This window comes from Volvox carteri (genome assembly GCF_000143455.1).
Source record: "Volvox carteri f. nagariensis unplaced genomic scaffold VOLCAscaffold_35, whole genome shotgun sequence".
NCBI lineage: Eukaryota > Viridiplantae > Chlorophyta > Chlorophyceae > Chlamydomonadales > Volvocaceae > Volvox > Volvox carteri.
In genome coordinates, this window is record NW_003307578.1 from 481,800 (window position 1) to 493,862 (window position 12,063).

At 54.5% G+C, this 12,063-nt stretch overlaps 2 protein-coding genes across 2 annotated transcripts in view; one reads left to right on the forward strand and one right to left on the reverse strand.

The window, feature by feature from the left end:
* Window positions 1-4,570, reverse strand: part of VOLCADRAFT_105857 (uncharacterized protein) — a gene marked incomplete at its 5' end in the record, with an annotated part of 15,467 nt that extends 10,897 nt beyond the window's left edge. The window contains 6 exons of the mRNA XM_002953289.1: window positions 498-689; window positions 1,092-1,422; window positions 2,446-2,707; window positions 3,287-3,523; window positions 4,184-4,231; window positions 4,567-4,570. Of these exons, the coding sequence (XP_002953335.1) occupies window positions 498-689; window positions 1,092-1,422; window positions 2,446-2,707; window positions 3,287-3,523; window positions 4,184-4,231; window positions 4,567-4,570 (1,074 nt within the window). The remainder of the gene's footprint in view (window positions 1-497; window positions 690-1,091; window positions 1,423-2,445; window positions 2,708-3,286; window positions 3,524-4,183; window positions 4,232-4,566) is intronic.
* Window positions 4,571-4,920: 350 nt separating this feature from the next.
* Window positions 4,921-11,147, forward strand: VOLCADRAFT_94016 (uncharacterized protein; the record flags this gene model as incomplete). Its single annotated transcript, XM_002953208.1, has 10 exons — window positions 4,921-5,049; window positions 5,457-5,602; window positions 5,946-6,052; window positions 6,712-6,872; window positions 7,275-7,341; window positions 7,901-8,061; window positions 9,833-10,048; window positions 10,470-10,571; window positions 10,827-10,863; window positions 11,128-11,147. The coding sequence occupies 10 exons, from the start codon at window positions 4,921-4,923 to the stop codon at window positions 11,145-11,147; spliced, it is 1,146 nt and encodes a 381-aa protein (XP_002953254.1).
* Between the last annotated feature and the right edge of the window lie 916 nt (window positions 11,148-12,063).

Sequence of the window (12,063 nt, forward strand, 5' to 3'; positions counted from 1 at the left end):
TCCTGGTCGGCTCGCATGTATGTATGTATGTATGTATGTATGTATGTATGTATGTATGTATGTATGTATGTATGTATGTATGTATGTATGTATGTATGTATGTATGTATGTATGTATGTATGTATGTATGTATGACGTTGATTACACTGTGGGCTGAAAAGCCGGGGGCCCAGGGCCGAAGCACAGCGCGGGGGGCGGGTGCATACGGCTGGTTAGTCTCATGCACTCCGCCCCCGGGTCAGGCCGCACGGGAAACGACGGCCGGCACGCAACAGCGCTTGTTTGGCGCTCCAACTAGACGGGATCTATGCCCGTTGGTCTCCTAACATGTATGTATGTATGTATGTATGTATGATGACACGAAGAGCACAAACACGCAAAACGCGCCGCATTTCCGTACTTTACTTCATGACACCGCACAATAAAACACAACACATGAAACACACAGGTATAACACACACTCTCTCACACACACACACACACACACACAGACACACCTGCGCGTACGTCCACTTCACCCCGGTCGCCGGGTCTGCTTCCCAAAAGGTTTGACCCCAGCGGTTGGTGGGTTCGTGGTGCTTGCAAAGCCGGTAGGTGTTCATCCCCAGTACACCCAGCTGGGGGTACGTGTCGAATACCCGGATCATGTCCACGAGCCATTGCCCTTGGGGAGGCGGTACCTGATCATCCTGTGGTGGCAAGGGGGGGGGGAGGAGAGGACAGGAGGCCGAGGGAGAGGACGGCGCGGGCGTAATTTTGTTTAAATATGTGCAAGTTCTATGACTAAGGTCTTCTCTCGCCTTTCATGACCTCTTTGGCCTTCCCCTCCATCCCCGTCAGGCACACGCGTACACGCATACACATACACACACGCTATTTCCCTCCCCCAGCCCCTTACCCCATCACCAGCCCCGTGCCCGCTCTCTCCCCCTCCGCCCTTCCCATCGACGCCACCTCGCACCCCTCAGATGCGCACACATACGCACGCACACATACACACGCAAACATACGCACGCACACATCCACACGCCCATACACACACACACGCTTCTCCCTCCTCCCCTACCCATTCCCCCCCTCCCGTTCCCCACCTGCCACACGATCAGGTACTTCCCCCGGGCCAGTCGAGCCGCCCGGTTGTAGCCCCGCGCCTCGTGCAGGTTGGCGGAAAACACGGGTACGACAAAACCCGCCTGCCCCGCCCAGGCCGCGGCCTCGTCCGGGTTGTCGACGTTCACAACCAACTCGCACGGTACGGCAACCGATTCACATGAAGCGCGCATGTTGGCGGCGATACGGGTAACCACCTGGGGTCGTTTGAAGTAGTTGAGGATGAAGGACACGACAGGCCGGCCGGTGTACGCGTCGGGTCGATGACGGGCGGAGGAGCAAGCCGCGGTCAACGCCTTGACGACTTCAGGGCTGCGGTTTGACCGGGGGCGGGCGGGGGAGGAAAAACGGGGGAAAGAATTAGGCGGAGGAGGGGGTTTCGGAGCGGGCGGGCGGGGTTTCATAGTCGGTTTACGACAGGCAATTGTTGACAGCGCGGCACAAACATACCGGGGGAAGGGGAGGGGGGAAACGTAACCCGGGGTTTTGGGTGGGCGGGAAAATGAAAAAGTGAGGAAATGGTTCCAGTTGAAAACTTTGATCGTAAGGAAAGGATTGCCTGTGTGCGCTTCCTGTCGTACATGCAAATCATTATCAATAAGCTTGGGTGATGTCAGCATCAACACACCCACGCCGCCAAACAGCACAACGCGGTCGTCGTTGCGGCTGCGGTGTGTGGCTACAGCTGCGGTGGCAGTGACGATGGCCAACAATGTCTCCGAACGAGGCGGGAGAAAGGGGGAGATGATGTGCAAGACGTGAAAGAGGGAAGGGAAGGGTTTTGGGGCCCGGGGAAATACGTGGCATACACACATATACACACGCGCACGCGACCCAGATGAGATATCCAGGTCAACGGATAGGGCATCGGGAGTTTGAATTTAATTTTTTTACTATTATGGATTTGGTTTAGTCATCGGGCAACAGGCGGCTTTGACCTTGGTGCGCGGTGGTGTGTAACCCCCCTAGTGGTTGTGGTGTGCGGTGGATTGCGTATTGAAGAAAGAAATGGGGAAGGGTAATTACAAAGTCAAAATGCTGTCTTACGGTCAACGGTGAGGAGGCGAAAGGGATGAAGGCAAGGAGGGATGGCGCGGATGTCCGACGGAGGGTCGGCTGTATGGGGCGCTGGGATGCAAGATGTGGTTCTAGGGGACAAAGAACATGGACTTTGCGGGTTTGTGTTGCGGTTGTTATTGTTGTTGTTACCGTCAGAGCTAGACGGGCACATACTACTACGGCCGGGTAGCTAGGATGGCATCGCCCTGGATGATCGAAGCTTTGGTATGGGAAGATGTTATGCGTCAGAAAGGTTGTCTCCCGTACACTCCGCACCTCTCGCCCATGCGTGACGCGACGCCAGCGCTGTCCAGCATTTCCTGAAGCTTTGTGCTGTTATGGACCTTCCACTCCTCCAGCTGCGTTATGCTCGGAGCTGCCGCGGGTACTGATGATAGCAGCATGGCCCTCCCCAAGCGAAGATGGCCAAGGTACGATTCGATGGCTTGCAGGTTCTGAACCAAGTCCCTCAGCTCGTGTCGCTGCTCTGGTCGGAAATGCTTATACAATTTGTGACATGAATGTAAATAGGCGTGATCTGGTCCACCAGAGACGGGGATACAAGCAATTGTCAGAGCTAGTACTAATCCAACAAACAGCTGCTGGGTTGAAAGGATTAAACGGCCCATTGGACGATTGGAAGGCCGAGACCGGCCCTATATGCGCGTGGCAGCTTTAAACGAGGTTCACAACATCCTGAAGGTTAATGCCTTTATCCCAATGTTTTGTAAAGCAAAACTGTCTAAATCCTATTATTTTACACTTTGTTATAATTGGACCCAGCTGTGGGAGCTTCCTAATGAAAACTGAAAAACCGGACACTCTTGGATACGGCCCCTTCTACTGCAGACGCGGTAATCGATGTACTGGTTATGCAGAGGTCAATAATAGATATCTTGTTTGAACTTGTACAAAATTTGTCTATGCATTAAGCAGCAGTCATTATGCAGCAACAGTGTGCCGGACGCCCCGCCACGGCGCCGACACACCTTCCCCGAGCCAGACGTTCAGTTTTGGTGGGAAGCAAACTAGTATGTAGCTTCTGGCGCGCTGCAGTAGCTCCGACCCCGACAGCCGCCCAATCACGTACAGTGGAACCACTCCGGCGGAACCTCACCCGGCGACAAGCATTTAGCGGGGATAGGTCCGAAGGTGCCAAGAACAAGGATGCGCAGGAAGGTGCTGCACGACCGACAGGCGAACGCGAGCGCAGCATGCTGGTCAATGAAGAGGTCGTCTACTTCATCTTCCAGGTAATCTAACCAGCACGCCACGGGAGAAGGCCATGCAGGAAATACAAGGATGCACTGCTCGCACGTGCGACTGCGGTTCCGCTGTTTTTCATGGCTATGGTCTGTACGGGCGCAAGAAGCGAAGGAAGGTCAGCCATATTATTAGACTTCAGGTATAGCTGGTTCGGCCGTCTGTTCCTATTCCCCTCACCAAACGAGGGAAGCTGCGAGTGTCTCCATGAAATTTTTTCTTGCAGCCATGGAACGAGCAGAGCATCTCACCAACCACAACCGTAGATTTTAGCTGCTCGCCCGCGGTGTCGAAAGACAGGCCACATCTCTCTCTCTCCTTCCCTCCAACACCCACACAAACTCCTGGCGGCACTGCGTTTACGCCTCCGACCGCCCGTTACAACCGGCTCTGGAACCTGGGACACACACACACACACACACACACATACACGCGCGCGCGCGCGCGGTCAAATCAAAAGCCTTATGACGCCCCTTGCAAATTACGTTTTTGTTCATATAAATGTTTTCCCTGTCGGGTGCTTCTCCGCCACCTCCCTCTTTCCCTCTCTCCCCCGTTGATCTGACCTCTCCTCAACCCCTTCCCTCCCGCCAGCTAATACTTGTAGCCTTGTAGCCCCAGACCCTGAATGGGTGCGAAGTGAAGGGGCCACGGCGGGAGTGGGAGGTGGGGTGTGTTGGAAAACGAGGTATCAAGTCGCACAGAACCCGAACAGAAGCGATTAATGTAAAGGCCATCTGGGTCAGCGCACCGCAACTGATGTGGGTCACACCGCCCCACCAGCTGTCGGGACCTGGCCCTCAGAAGAAGCAGATGAGGAGGTGACGCGAAGGGATGAGGTGACGCAGCAGGCCGTCGGAGGTGACACACATCCCCTTTTGCGCGCTGACCCAGATCAATCCGACGTGACCCAGATCGAAAAACATCGTAATATCATTTTAAGACGAAAAACATCGCAACATCATTTTAAGAGTCACGGAGTACAGTGTAACACCAAATGTTGTACAACATGCAATACACACACAAGTAACAAAGGGTGTGATTGTGTTGTGACACAAGGATAAATCAAATGATGTATTTAATGGACTGGGGGGAAGGGATTCACGGCGTAGCAAACACACGGTGCACACTCACCCATGTCATCCCGTCGCACAATACGGCATAGATGGCGTACAAGTAGGCAGTACAGATGTACGGCAACACGGCAGACTGCCAAGTATAGAAGCCAAAACGGTATTGCAGTCCATACAGAACCAAATTACCGGATCGAGGGCGCAGTGAACAGGGTCTCTGTCTATGTACGTGTGCGTGTCTATGTCTGTCAGTTTGTGCGTCTGTCTGTCTGTGTGTACGGAACTGCGAATAAGAAATCAGGGCGTCCGGCAACCCACTCCATCGGTAGTTGGTGGTTGGATCCTTGGGCGTCGACAGTTATTCGTTTGATTTTCTGTATGTAATTACAGTTGCACCACTCACTCGTACACACACATGCACACATTTCCTCACCCCCTTCCCTTCGCACACGTCGGCCAGCTGGATTTGGATACGCAGCTGCAGCGGTGCCTCAATTACGAGGCGTACGAGGCGGCGCAGGAAGTGCGGAAGAAGCGGCAGAGGGTGGGTGGGTGTTCGTGTGCTCGGGGGTTTGACGTGTGGGTTTAGGGTTGTGGTGCGGCAGTGTTGTGTGTGTGTGTGTGTGTGTGGATTGTGTTTCGTCGTGGAGCAATGCGGGGCGTCAGCGGCTGCGAGTGGGCGACATTGGGCGCGGGGTTGCGAGGAAGCCTGGACGGGGTTACGGGTGTATGTATGTATGTATTGTGTATGTAGCATGTGTGCATGTGTGGAGGAGGTTGCACTTCAGATGGGTTTGCACAGCGGGGTTGCTTCACTCGTGCAACCAACTGATAACCGCTCATGCAACCAACATGTGGATTTTAAAATGCTTTTATTTGTGTTGATGTCGGCCTTCATGAACGAATGTATGTACGGACGGCCGGATGAATGCACTGTCGTTCCACGTTCAGGTAGACGAGGCTGTACAGCAAATGCGGGAGCGTAAGGCCCGCAATACGGGCATGCCTGCAGCCAGTACGAAGCTGGGGGCGGCGGATTTCGCGACGGAGGGGCTCAGGCTTCGGAGCGAGATGCAGCGGGCCGTGGAAGCGGAGAAGTGAGTGAGAAGGGGCGGCGCGTACGTATGATATGTTCAACCACATGCAGCATTTACATATATACACATATGGTTTTTTTATATTTTCATAAACTTACATCAAGGCACGGCAAATATGTATGTATCCAGTGCACTGGGAGGCGATATAAGGCCCATGAAGAGGAGGCGTCCGCGTCCCTCAGAGCCCTCAGGCCGTCACCTCCCAGATGGCGATGGCTGTCCGGGGCCGCAAGCTTGAGGGAAAAGGGGTTATTACTCTTCCTATCCTCCTGAGTGTATGTATGTACGTATATACGTGAGTAATGTATGTATGTATTTATGTGTATTTCCCCTCATGTCGCAGCTATGCGGACGCGGCCAAGTACCGGGACCTGCTGCGGGAGCTGGAGACGCAAGTGAAGAAGGCGGCGGCACTCGCCGCGGAGTGGGACACCACCACGTCTTCTTCGGGTGGGCTGGTTTGTATATGTATGTATGTATGTATGATGTGTGAAACAGGGGGGTGTATCTTCGCCCGTGGCAGCTACCCTGCGAAACCCTGCCTTCCCCGGTATTTCGGGGCACCCTCATCCAGTCACCCTAGTCAACTTCTCAGTGGATCGCTCAGGTTCCGCACCCACCACCAGCATCCAACGGAATCTGCCGGGTCGACAGCGGCCCAACTCCGTTCCTGGTCGGCTCGCAGGTTAACTTTATCCCAGGTCACCACCGTCCATCAACTAGGGGCGCAATGCCTTCCACCATCGGAAGGACTTTGACCCTAACGGGTATCGATCCCGGGATCTCCCGGGGGCAATGGTCGCGCCTTACCAGTGGTGCCAAACCCTCTATTATATGTATGTATGCGTGTGTGTGTTTGGGGGGAGGAGAGGGTTTCGGTGGGTTTGGGGAGGGGCTTAGTGGGTGGGCGGTTTAGTGGCTGGGGAGGGGGCTGCCGGTCCATCCATTTTTGATACTTTCTTCCCCAACCCCAACCTTGTCCCAAACCTATGAAATGAATAAATAAACAGTGCAACCTTTTGTGTACACCTAGTTTAATAATATATACATATGCATGCTTTGAAGGAAATCAATCCCAACCAATCGCAACCGACCCATTCCGCCCTTAGGTGGTCCCAAACTACGGTTGGGTCAGAGGGTACTTCATCGGCAGCTCGGCTACCGGGGTGTGGTAGTGGGGTGGGACAGCCAGTGCTGCGAGAGCGAGGACTGGATCGCGCAGTCCAAGGCGGAATCACTACAGGGAGGGACACGGCAGGTGTTTTACCATGTGGGTTACAGGGGGGAGGGGGGAACGGGGTGGGAGAAACGGTGCGGGGATAGAGTTAGATGCGGGTGGGTTGGGGGGAGAGGTGCCGTGGGGGCCCGGGAGAGAGGGGGGGAGGTGTGTTTTGTATGTGCCGTGTCCGTGCCGTGGGGCAGCTGTGGGTTTTTCCCTCTCTCGGAGCTCATGGGCCCCTCCCTCTTCGGGCCCGTCCCTCTGGGGACTGATTCCCCGTTGCATCCCTGGGGGAGCCCGGGGCAGCCCCTCCGTCATTTCCGTTGTCAAGTGCCGTTATCATTGTGATTATTGTGGCCCGCTTCGGTCCGCTGTCCGCTATCACGTTCCTCTTCTCTTCTTAATTTGACTCTCTCTCTCTCTCTCTGTGTGTGTGGGGGGGGGGGGACGCAGCTGCTGGTGGACGCACGTGACTGGGAGTACGATGCGCATCTGCCGCCGGTGGCGTACGTGGCGGAAGGTACGGCAGAGCGTTTTTGTTTCGGGTTTTGTACCGTACATAACGCTGCCGTTCGGCAGCATGCGCGCACCTGTGGTCTGTGTGTATACGCTCGCTAGGGTATCTCAGCAGGACGCAGGCACAGTTGTACGGTTCAAATCTGCCGGAGCTTCGTATGTCATTGCCTGCATTCTCGAAACTTCTTTGTGGTTGCTTGTGTGTAGTTGTGTGCGCGTCTATGTGAATGGTTATAAAGCGGAGCTTTGATGATCACTGAAACACATTCTATGTGGAGTAATGTAGCTGTTCCGATATTGTGTTCGTTGGCTGGTGTGTATGTATGTGTGTGTGTATTTATTTGCGTCCTGATGTTTGCTGCTATTGCATTTGAGCTCTGCCCACTGTCCTTCCAGCTTGCAAACCAGCTTACTTACTTCCCCCCCTCTCCGTGCTCCTGTATTTGTGGGTTTTCCCCTTCGTTTAGTTACGTCTCGAGCTGGTATGTTTTCGTGCGTACATGTTCAGAACGCAATGTATGCATGTATGTATGTGTATGCTGTCCCTCCGCTCCCGGCCCCAGAGTTGCTGACGTGGCCGGAGATGGAGTCGGAGGGGGGTAAGAGCTGGGTGGAGGTGTACGGCAACGACCCGCTACAGCATCCGTACTTGTACATCTTGTTCCTCGGCCTGGACGGCCGAGGGGACTACGTGCCTTGTCGGCAGTTGCGGGACAAGTACAGCGTGCAGAGGAGGGATGTGTACCGGCCTGGGGAGGATTCAAGTAGCAGTGGTGGTGGTGGCGGAGATGGCGGAAATGGGGGCGACGGTGGGGCCAGCGTCAGCACGGCATAGCAGTAGCAATGGCAGAAGCAGCACAAGTAGTTTTCAAAACGACAAAAAGAAGAACAAGAACAACAATAAAACAAGATTACAAGAGGAAAATATCAACAAGAAAAACAACAACAACAACAACAACAGCAACAGGAGGAGGACGTAGAGGAGAGGTGCGGCAGCAGTTTATAGCTGCGACTGAAGATATCTGCCCGATACATCTGAGGCGCAGCCGCTTTGTCCCGTTGTATTGTATGTTGTTGCATGTTCGTCGGTTTGTTTGTCTATCTGTCCGCTGTCGCATGTCTGAATTCGGCAAGGGTGGTGCGGTTATGATGGGAGCTGGCTTTGCGAATTTTTTGTCGTCAGATCTTGTATGCTAGTTTCAAAAAACCTGTCTGTGTCATCTGCACAATAGCTTTTGCCTGTATGCTGACTTCGCAACGGGGCCCGTCGTACATCATATGTTTCAATTAGCTTTCGTTGTCCTTGCGCATTTGTATCTATGTCGTACATTTCTTGAACCGTGTCGCATAGACACCTTATGCATACAGAGTTAAAATTTCGTGCCCCCACGAAGTTCGTTATGTCACAGGGAAGGGGGGTTAAGGTAGCAGCAGGATGAGAGCCGAAAATGGTGTGGGGCCCTCTCGGGAAGCTATTCAGAAATATTCAGTTGTGTGTGCATTGGAGGTGTGACGATGCTGCATATGTGTTTGTGTGTATGTGTGATTATTTTGCCTCATGTATAGATCCTCCCCCATTAAAGCATCTCACATGTGTCCGTGCGCGTGTACGACAAGAAGTGCGCCTCTTCGGCTTGCTGCTGATACCATGATGCGTAGCTTGGCGCTGCGGTTGTGTACTGTGAGCTGAGCTGAGCATCTCCTAGTGTACAGCAGCTTGGACAGCAGGGGAAAGCAGCCATATGGTCCAATACTAACGAGATGTGAAATAAGAGGTTTAAGAAGAGAGTGCGGTGTCGTGGGCATCCCAGAGCATGAATAGCATTAAATCGGATCATGACCTTTTTCTTCATAACCTTGTCCTCCACCGCATACCGCCAGCGCAAAAGGACGATGAGATGGCGCAACAACACCCAAGGACTGCAACGACCACTCATGGACCACTGACCAACCAACAGATGCAAGTCTCCGCAAACATCCCAACAACAAATCCCGGCAGACAGAGTTTGTCATTCTTTCCGAACACGTCCTCACACAAAAATTGCACAGCGTCTAGAGCTCTTAACTAGAAATGTCTGCATATATCGTTCACGCAAAGCCGAGCGGGATTCCACCAAGCCGAGTACACAGCTGTGCCGCGAATCCTCGTGTCCTTCTGGGAGGGCTTTGGCACTTCTTATCTTTGGACGAGCAGCTCTCTGGAGCTACGTCTCCGCACTTCAGCAGCAGACAAACAACAGGAGGAGCTTTCCTGCTCAATAAGACTCACAGCATCGAGTGCGGCTCCTTGACTTCTACTGTCGACGCAATCCACACCTTCTAAGCACATGTATTGTAACATGTATCCAACCCCACATCAACACCTCAATGCAATGCCGTCATCCATCCATTCCTTATCCGGAGGAAATGTTATCCGTTCAACTCTCTACAGTCCTTTACAGTACCCTCCCAAAAAAACGCGACAACCGTGCTCTTCCCCCCTCTCACACACCCAGGCTTGCACACACGGACAAAGCCTCCAACAGGACAACCACTTCTCATCCGCCATTATTGTCTGTTTAGCCAATAATAGCAAATCAACAAGAGCAACAACTGGCCAAATTTCCACTAGCCATGCACACAAAAACGGCCATTCAACGTTATTCACTCAATCAGCACACGGGAACGGTAAATCACATCACGTCAACACCGCGCCCCTAGAACACCAGCAGGTTGGTGCGGGGCTTAACGTCCACAGGACCTTGTCGTACGAATACAAATGATTTCAACCAATAAACAAGGTCCAAGATCCAAACACTTAAATAGGGGTATGTGGGTACGCCGCAACCGTCTCATACAGTCTCCTACGGTGCCGGACGTCGACTGACTGACGGGCCGTCATGGTAAGGCCGTCATAGGAGGTCGGTGCCGCGCGTGAACAACAATGAATTTGCCAGGGGGGTAGCAGGGGCCCGGCAGGGGGGGAAGCCCCGTCCAACATTCATGAACAAAACCCCAACACACCGTCGCTAAGTGAGGGCACAGCGGTGATCGCTCCAGCTCCAAACTCCAAGCCCCCTCTCGACAAACTCGCAACATGCCGCGGCGCTGTCGCAAGAGCGCCAAACCCCTTCCCCCACACCCCCACCACAGTGCCGCGGGCGCCGGCACTTTTTGTTTCCTCGGCTTTCCTCGGCTTTGCACAACACGATTGCCACTCAAACACGGCGCTCGGGCTGCCCCAGCTCGCCTCAAGTCCGTCATCTCGGCGCTACTCAGACCTTTCCCAGGCCGTACACATGAGGCGGCGGGATCATCAGTAATTACTCCAGGCCGGGCCCCCGGCTCCCGAACAAACAAACACCAAAAAGGCCAAAGCCCGACGTGTGTGTGTGAAGCGTCGTCAGGGCCACATCCGAACCCCCCAAGAAGAAGGACAATATGAACACGCGGGGAGCTGGAAATGACTGACCTGTCCCTCACTTCACTTCACTGCGCTGCACCTCACAGGGGGGATGCAGGCCCCAAAGGGTGCCGCAGCAGTGGGGTGCGCAAAGTCCCTTTTCGGGGGAGTCCCGGGCCAGATGTGGGGCGTTTGGGCTTGGGGGGAGATAGGCTTTGGGGGGAGATAGGCTTTCCCAGCGCCGGTTCCAGCATTGCGCGCATGAAACCCAATAAAGCCCCCTCACCCCGAGATGTGAGGACAGGCCCCCTCCCACACGCCCACCCTGACACCTCCTGCAGCACCTCCATTACTCAACCTATCCTTAACTCCTCTCAACACCTACCCCCCCCCCGTACCCTTACACAGCAGGCAAAACAAAAACATGAATTGAACGGACATAAATACGCGCAAACACAATCACCCCTCATCTTTCCTCTCCCCCCTCCCCCCCTCATCTTTCCTCTCCTCCCTCCCTCTCGTCCTCTGTTTATATCTGTTTACATCTGTTTCATCTGTCGCATGTGTGTGTGTCACGCGCATGCGCTGCACTCTCGCGACGTGGTATCCTCACAGCACATCTCCTGCAGTACCGGGGACAGGGGATGTGAAAGGGGCCTTATGGCCCCCCATATGAAAAGACCACCTGGGGGCCGCACCTTCAGGTCAGGGGTGAGTGAGCGCGTGGCGCACCCCGGCGCCATTACTCCAATCTCCCCGCCCCCAAACACATACACATAGACATACACGCATACACACACACACACACTCTCTCTCTCTTATAGGTTCGGCAGGTCACCCCCCTGCCAGCTCCTCCAACACCGCATCCGAGCACAGAGCGTGTAGCACCGCCACCAGCTGGGCCAACCCCACTGCCCCCGTGTTGGAGTAATGCACACCATCCCAGGTGGTGTCGTGCAATATTCGACTCAAGCTCCAAGTGTCAATGACGGGAATGGCCTCAAGCGGCGGCGGGGCCGGTGGCAGCGATCCAGCTGCTGCAGCAGCGCCGGCGGCGTTGGGTTGTACGAGTGCCTCATCATCATCATCCTCCGCCGCCGCCGCCGCCGCAGCCGCCAACGGGATCTCGTCACCAAGAAGCATCAGCAGCCGCCGCCGGTTGTGTTGCGACGGAAACACGTGCTTCAGCCACCCAAGCAGTATCCCTAGGGATGATGAGGAGGAGGAGGAGGAGGGGGACGACGATGATGATGACGGCAGCGGTGGGCGCCGCGGAGGTGAGGTCCTCCTGCTGCTGCTGCTGCTGCTCGTAGTGCTGGTGTTGCTACTTCGGCCTCTCCTGGA